Genomic DNA, 8649 nt, shown 5'->3' with positions numbered 1-8649 from the left:
ACATTCTGGGTGTCTCCACTTCGCCTTCTTCCAGTCAGTTGAAGATTCTCTCGGGCTCTCTCACACACACAATAAAGTTGCCGCTTGTCAGCGAAGTCTTCACCCCCCCCCCCCCACCTCCGCCCCACTCTGCCTTCCTTTGAGGGCCGGTGCAAATTTCCGTCGCTGCCGGAGAGGGCTAAGCCCTCTTCAGGGACGGAGACCTCGCCCTTCCACACGGAATCACGGCTCGGGGTCGAGAGTTTCTGCCGGCTTGACTGGAGTAATCAAAATGTGCATCTCGGTCTCCCCCGCCTTGCGGTCCGCGAACAGCCCGTGTTCACGGTGTCGCCGATGGGGACGAACGGGCCACGGCACCCGCTGGCTCCACGGAATCAGTCTGTGGCGGTGGAGCATGGGAGGCGCGGATGTAACTTGAACGGCAATAAAAATATACACCTTTACAAACCACCGAAGGTGTTGTACAATTTGGGATGGGGGGGCAATTCTAGGTGGGCGACGGGCTTCAGCACGGCGGCCGTACGTGGTCGGAGCGTCGGAGGTCGCTGAGGATCGAGCGCGGAGGTCGAGGTCTCTAGAATTGTCCCACAGTATCTCAGAGATCGTCAGCCGCACGCCCGGCGACAATTTCTCTCTCGGTTTTGCTCTGTTTATTACTGCTCGGCGAGGGTGCGCGGACCCGGGCCACCCTCAGTAAGCTTGTCCCGTCTCGACCTGCAGTAACCCCAGGACAGCAGAGTGCTCGCTCAGCTTCATCCGCCTCTGTGTGGACAGGCTCACGTTTTTGGTCAAGTAGTCCACCGCACCTGGGGGAGGGGAGGAGACAGAAACCGGAATATTCAAAGGAATAAATAAACACAAACTAGGAATCCCGCTCTCCGTTGTTACCCTTTCGCCCTCCCGTGTTAGTGAAGACTACCTCCAGTGCTTGTGTGATGTGTTTTTTTTTAAAAGAGATGTCCCAATGTAAACATTTGCCACCCAGCCGCTTAAATGTCCGCGATTTGCCGGGAAATGCCGACATCTACTGGGGAACAGCCGGCCTGTGTCGGACTGGGGCCTCTGCGTGCACATGCAGACCCTAAATTTCCCGTCCCGACTGGGCCCCTCGGCTGCACCCCACGCCTTAGCGTTTTGAACGTCAGGGACATGGGCAGCGTTGAAACTTGACAACTTCGGCGAAACAAAATTACTGCGAGGCCCTGCTGTCACACAGCTCTTTGATGGGCAGGGCTTGTTTTGACCCGCCCCATCTCTGGCGTCTTGTGAATACAGATAAGGCAGGGGGCGGGACAACCAGGTTCTTTCATGTGTTTCAGGCACGGAAGGCGGGAGCTAAGGGCTCGGTGAAAGGCGCAGGTTTAGAGGACGGTCCCGAGGCGGGGAGAGGAGTAGTAAGGTCTGTAAAAGGGAATTCTGGAGCACTGCCGTGAACAGTGGCGGGGCACAGGGAGGGTGAGATTAAGAAGAGGAATACAGAAGGTTGTACGGGCGGATCAGGGTGAAATCTCGGAGCAGGGCAGCTGTGTGTGTAGGAGGTCGACCTTGGCTATTGAAACATCCTGCCCTCACCGAGTGCAGTCAGTAGATGGTGGTCCGGTATCACAGTGTTCGTCTGAGACACTGCGAGCGGCCCAACAGAAACCGGCGGTGGCTCTGGAGATTCAGCAGATGGTTTTCTTTTCTGCTGCTGACTCGCATTAAACTTGGAACATCTTATATAAACAAATCGGCAAAGTTGTCTCCTGGCCCGCCCCTCCCTCTCTGACTCATATTTAACATTGAAAAGGCACTGGAATTAAAGGTGCATGTGCGAATGAGGAGTCCACATATCTGGACTTCAGGCTTCACGTTCAGTGATGTAACCCCTGTATGTAAACGCGCTCTCTTCATTCGGGTTGGATAATCTTTCATTACCTCTCCACTTATTCTTCCAATAACTGCTCTGTGCACACTGGCACACCACACCAGACAATCGTGCCTGATAAAGAAACAACATCTCCAGCACGAAGCGCTCGTCATTTCTCTGCCCCAAAGGGGGGAGCGGAGTTCGAATGGAAGGTCTTATTACCGAGCTGTCATTTCCATTTAAATTCACTTCATGGTCTCGCACAAAGTATTTGATATTCCTTGGCACCAGCCTGGAGATGGGGGGATTGGCTAATTAATGCGTTGAGCATGCTCGGTGGGTCAGGGAGCACGCCATGGCGGTTTGACTTCTTATGGCTCCCAGCGGGACTTTCTTCCCAGTAGACATTACCTATCACCTTCGATCTGTGACTTGGGAAGATCGGTTGGCCGACTAAATCGTTCGGGGTCCAGCCCAGAATTTGTCCTGCAATCTTCTTCCTATCACTCACGGTCAGGATAGCTATCAGAGGTCAGAGTTGGGACTCCAGTAATGGGAAAGTCGACACGCAGACAGTGTGTAGAGTGCCCGCCTGTTCAGATTTTGGTGACAGGGAAGGTGCCCGGTCTCAGAACGTGGTTATGCAGAAGAGATTTTTAAAATTTAATCATAAGTTGTGGCTATCGGCATCAGGGCCATTCTCTCATCATACTCTGTAAATGGGTGGCTATTTAAGACTAGAACGAGGAGAAATTTTTCACTAAGATAGGGGAAAGTCTTTGTAATCCTTTACCCAAACGACCGTGGCAGTTCAGACATAGATTGCACTCCTGAACATAAAATAAATTGTGGGATATGCGGACAAGGCGGCTGCAGGATAGGTCTTGTGGACAGGCTTCAGTGGTGAAATCAAGCTACTAGTTCTCATGTTCCTGCTCATCCCTATGACACGATGCTGATAAGCTGCCTTCTTGAATCCATATATTCTGGCTGGTGAAGGCACTCCCCCAGAAAAGCTGGATATGGAATCTGAAGATTGTAAACTAGTGATATTGAAAGGAGGAGGATTTGATTTGAAGACAGAATCGCTTCTGACTTGGTGGCAATTTCAGTGAACAAAGTAGGAATGAATAATGCCACTCGATGGCACTATTGAGAACAGTTTCTTCAACTCGGCTGACGACTGAGTAATTAGTCAGCACTGATTTTTTTTCCATTCGGTTATGGGATGTGGAAAGCCCATTATTTCTCATCTACTCCTCCATCCTACATCTTGTGATTAGGACATCAAAGTCAAAGTTACCGCTGAGGTACAGATGCATATCCGTGTGCATCAGAGCTGCAGATGCATATTTTGCATCTTAGGTAATTCCCAGACAGAGTAAGCTGGTCCTGCTCATCTCCTCACTGGTGCTGCCATTCAAATACTCTGTCTTCTCAGCTTTGCACATCAGGCAGGATCAACTGTCTCCAGACTAGTATGCATGGGTAGAAAAGGCACGTCTGGTTTTCACCCAGGACCCAGGACCGTGCAGGCCCATTCGGGCTTCAGACCATGATCAAAGTTGACTGAAGGCAGATTGTAGTTATGGAATGGTTGTTGTTAAGAGAGTCCATTGCTCTGGAGTGTCTACATGCCAACTGTGGTTATGGGTTATCTGTGATTTAACGTGGCTGTGAGGTGTACGGGATTTAATTTGGGCTTAATGAGGTTTCAAGAGTGCACATGTTCAATGAAAGATCCATAGTTTAACGGAGTGTTAGGATGTAATGAGTTTGTTCATGATAAGAGCATTTATAATGTGTGTCATGGCTATGAGTTGCACAGGTTATTTATACATGTACCATTTTGGGGAGCAGGCATCACTGGGCAGTGCTAACTATTCTTGAGAAGCTGATAGTGAGGTAGTTTCTGTGTAGATACACTCCCTCAGTAAAGATCTTCCAATAGGCTTGTTTTGCAGGTACGGTGGATTGTGCAAAGAGTTAATCAGGGCAGTCACTTACTTGGGACAACTCTTAAAGGACAAAAACTAATAGAGAAAATGGCTGGGATTCGCTTTGTTTATTTGGGAATGCTGCTTATTTGGGGCAGGAGACTGTTGCTGAACAGTTTCTGACTTGATTCAGACACGTGCATGTCATGTGGCAACTAGTCACTACACCATACTTAGAGTGAACAGTTTTTAAGTAGCATTGGTTGCACGTGCTTGTGTTCAGAAATCACTGATAGTTGGCGAGAAATAAGCAGTAAAGACAATTCAGAACTATTCGGCTCCCAGTGGTTTCAAACATTCAGAAAGTCAAACAATCTCACTGCTTCAACGAGTTAGGACCTACGAAGAATTTGAAGGTATTGACAATCATCTTGAATGTTACAATGAAAATGTAGACTTGGAGGATGCAATCGTCGAAAATTGTATGAAGACAGTCTGTTATCTACATGAGGTATCTGTGCTGAATTTGTTCATTTATGGTCAATCAAAAGAACATAGCATTGTATACTGTATTAATTCCTCCATTAATACAATTTTATACTACTGTTGTACTATTGGTAGTGTTTTAATTTGTTCTGTATTTCATGGTAGTTTTTTTTTAGACCTTCTAGCTATTTCTGCAAAACTTCAGTTCATGGGGACAGCCCTTTAATTGGGTCAAAATATACAGGTCCTGGTGTGTCCCAATTAACCTGAAATCCACTGTATTGGGCAGTTGTACTGAACAATAGCTGAAGGATCTGGAGTGAGTCTCAGCTGTTTGGGCTTCAGTATGCATCATGGTGAAACACACCCTGGAAACTCTGATCCTTTCTGGATATTCCCTGGAGCCCAGCTGTGGAGCAGTGACGTGCTAAGAAAGGGTTTAGGTGTACACTACATCTGTTATCAGCATTGTACCTGGGAAAGTAGCAACCCCACACTATCACTCTGTGGAAGGACAGCAATGTGCACAAGTGAATGACTCACTTCTTGTTAATATACCGCAAAACATCTTAATGTGTTTTAATTGAATTAATCTTTAAAAATGCTCTCAATCTACCTAATGAATTTTTAAGTATGTTCATCACAGACAGTTAAGAACTGCTCCAAAGACTTTGTCAACCAGTGAGTGGTCAAGTGCTGTCTGTGGGATTATGGTCTCAAGAGATGGTATGTAAAACAGAGACTGCTCCAGACCTCCACTGGGTGCGAAAGGTCAGCCTGGAAGGATAAATGTGGATGGGTGGGAACACTGGACTGTCAGTTTGGATGCAGGATAATCCAACCCATTAACTGGGTAAACTGTACAGGACAATCCCATCAGAAAGGTCCTAGGGTTTAAAGGGTTAAAATTTGAGCAGCAGGTGCACTGATGAGGGGAAGATGTAATCCAGATGTAAACCTCTGGATTACATCTTCTGATAACAAGCAATCAGAAGAGTGGATTGGAGAAACATTTTCCTTGGGTGGGAAAATCCAGAACAAGGGTGCTGAGGATTGGTACCAGGGATCTGGCAGGTAAAGTATGAAATACATTTTCACACGATAGACTGAGTGGGGATATTCTGGTGATCAGTAGGGTTTTACAAAGCAGAGGTTCACAGATCGTTATTGACTGAGTTCATTAAGGGAGATGGAACACAACTGGGAAAACTGTGTCCCTCTATGATCTCACAATATTCCTTTTGTTCAGCTACCAAACAGCCATGATGGTACAGCAGATTTGAGGGGCTGAATGGCCTAATGCCATTCCTGTAAGTTTACGTTTCTGAGGTAATTGAATAAGGATAGAAATTGGACTGTATTCTGATGTTTCCCACAGTTACATGGCCCCACTGACAGTTAAGTTAGAGAAGCAGGAGAGAATGCAGATGCTGAAGAGCTGGAAAGACATAAACAAAATGCTGGAGAAACTCAGTATCTGTGGAGGGAAATGCACAATGTTTCGGGCTGAGATCCTTCATCTCAGCCCAAAACATCAACTATTCATTTCCCTCTGTAGTCACCGCCTGACCTGCTGAGATCGTCCTGTGTTTCGGATTTGTGTTGCCACTGACCATCATGTGTAGGGTTTCTGATTAGGGGCATTTGATACAGCTTCTAAAGCTCTGAATAAAACCAATGACAAAATCCATCCAGGCACTTGAAGCGAGGACTCTGGGATGTGTCTAGGTGTCTGGGGGGGGAGGGGTGGTCAGGAAAGTGACTGGGAGGGCAGAGGAGAAACTTCAAGTTCAGGAGATGTTCCAAGGCTCTGCTCCTTGTGAGAAATATCACAGCTTGTGGTATGTCTAGGCTGTGGATTTGATGGAAGTTAGATGTGGGGGGGGGGGGTACATAAATATCTCCAATATCAAGATATGCTGATGAGATTCTTAGAATGGCATGTGGAATCCTGACTTTATATGCATAAGAACATAAGGAAATAGAAGCAAAAGTAGGCTATTTGGCCCCTCTAGCCTATTCTATTATCCAATTTGATCATGGCCGACTAATTGGATGCCTCATTTTTTCCTGTCTGTCAATTCCTCTAGGCCTCAATTCTCCAGTCTTTCAAAAATGTATCAATTTCCTCTGAAAGCACCTCCAACAACTGAGTCCCCACAATGTTCCAGGGTGGAAAGTTCTCCAGATTCACTACCTTCCTCCATAAGTCCGTATGCACCAGAGTTTTATATGTCAGGCCATCAACCTTGTAACTATGCTCCCTCATTCAAGATTTTCCCACTAGTAGAAGCATCATAACCTCTTCTCTCTCCTTCTGCCTCAGGGGTATTGTATATTTCAAAAATATCAACCATTCTTCTAATCTCAACGACTGTAAATCTAACTTCTTCAGCCACCTGTGGTAGGACAACCCTATCATTACCGGGAATTATCCTTTTTGACAGCCTCCAGTGCGAGCAGATTCTTAAATAAGTGGACCAGAGACAGCATATGGGCCAAACACAGGGCAGTTATGTGAATCACAGGTTGGGCCCCTCCCTGGAGAGCTATGGCCAACCTGGTCACCACACCTCAGGAAGGACAGCAAGGTCCTGGAGAAGACGTAGGAGAGAATAGCCAAGGAAGGAAAGACCAGTTCATGTGGAGAAAAAAAGAAAGTTGTTTTTTTTTGAGCAGAGAATGTTAAGGAGAGATTTAGTACAGTCACAGAGCCCTACAGCACAGAAACAGGCATTTTAGTCCGTGTCATCTATGCTAAACTGTTACTCTGCCTAGTCTCATCTTCCTGCACCTGGACCACAGCCCTCCATACCCTTCTCATCCATGTACCCATCTAATAGAGTTTATCAATGGGTTTTGCAGTGTAAATAAGGAGGAATTGTTTCTGGCTAGTGACTGGGTTGATAAATAGAAAATACTCATTAAATTGTTAAGGGAAAGAGTTTACAGGAGTTGAGTAGAATTCCATTCCGCAGCCAGAATACATTGCCTGGGAAGGTGCTGGAAACAAGACTCAACAGTGACTCTCAAAACAGGTTTGAAAAGACATTTTTTCAGGGCCATGTGGAAGAAACATTGAAGTAGTTCTGGGAGGTGATGGAGAAGTTGGCTGAATTTTGAAAGAGCCAGCACAGACATGATGTTCCCCGTGTTGCAATATGTGCTGACGATTCCGAACTGCGCAGGTATATCAGCCGAGTGGTGTTCAGCCCCTGCAAGGGCCAGAAATGAAGGGTGTGACCGACTGATTGCCCCTGGGCACATGGTATTGGCAATAAACGATAGCAGTATTTATTCGAGATTTATATCAACTACACATGTCCGTTCACATCCAGAGGCAAGTGTGGAGAGGTCAGAGGGCACTGCATGCACTCAGTGAAAGGGAAAGCTGCTATTGATCCAGCCAGCTCCTGCAGAAGGTTTCAATTTAACGGCAGGAGCTAAAGACATTAGGAGCGGCTGCAGAGGGAGCGTGGAGAATCCAGGCTGGGGTCGGAAAGGACAGTACAAGGGCAGGACAACGAGGATGATGGGGGTGGAGGTGGTGAGTGGGGGATGGAAGGAAGGACCTCTGAACCCATCAAGGACAAGAGCTGTGTCGCCAGGAAGCTGCGATTAGTTTAACATCCAGGCTGCAAACAGAATCGGCCAGTGAGACTTTCAGTTTCCACTCCTGCTGGTGATATGGTTCCTTCTATATTTTTAATATCAATATTTTTATCAGATTCTGAAGCTAACGTCGACCTCATCAAACACTTCATCACATGTCAAAACCCTTGAAACAAATGCAAAGACTCAGCGGTTTCAACCTTGAGTGATAGTTTCACTTTAGCTTTGCACTTTGGAAATCATATTCTCTTCATGTGCGTGTGTAGGCGTGCGCGCGCACATACATGCACACACCCTCAGAATTCAAAGGAAGTGGAAGGCTAACTATTATCCTTCACGGCTGCATTGTCAAACATACTACGACATCATCAATACATATACTCTCTCTCCAGCACAGCCTTCACTTTACAGTTGGGACCTCCAGTGTAATCCTCTGATTTAACTGACCACCCTGAACACCACACATATACTCAGTGGCCACTGTATTAGATGGCTCTTGTGCCTAATAAACTGGCCACTGGGTGTACGTTTGTGGTCCTCTGTTGCTGTAGCCCATCCACTTCAAGGTTCAAGGTATTGTGTGTTCTGCACATCACTGATGCAACGTGTGGTTGTTTGAGTTACTGTCGCCTTCCTGTCAGCTTGAACCAGTCTGGCCATTCACCTCTGACTTCTCTCATTAACAAAGCATTTTTGCCCACTGATATGCATAAATTTTGTTTCTCACACCATCCTCTGTAAACTCTAGAGACTGTTGTGCGTGAA

At 46.6% G+C, this 8649-nt stretch overlaps 1 protein-coding gene across 6 annotated transcripts in view; it reads right to left on the bottom strand.

The window, feature by feature from the left end:
* Positions 1–209: 209 nt before the first annotated feature.
* LOC132382169 (paired box protein Pax-7) overlaps positions 210–8649 on the bottom strand; it is a 145410-nt gene continuing 136970 nt past the window's right edge. For all 6 annotated transcript variants that reach the window (XM_059952101.1, XM_059952102.1, XM_059952103.1 and 3 more), the window contains one exon: positions 210–806. In XM_059952101.1, coding sequence (XP_059808084.1) covers positions 691–806 — 116 coding nt within the window. In that variant the 3' untranslated portion in view covers positions 210–690. The remainder of the gene's footprint in view (positions 807–8649) is intronic.

Source organism: Hypanus sabinus, chromosome 27 (assembly GCF_030144855.1).
Source record: "Hypanus sabinus isolate sHypSab1 chromosome 27, sHypSab1.hap1, whole genome shotgun sequence".
Taxonomy (NCBI): Eukaryota; Metazoa; Chordata; class Chondrichthyes; order Myliobatiformes; family Dasyatidae; genus Hypanus; species Hypanus sabinus.
The sequence above is the reverse complement of the archived record's forward strand: the minus strand, read 5'-3'. Positions and strand labels throughout refer to the sequence as shown.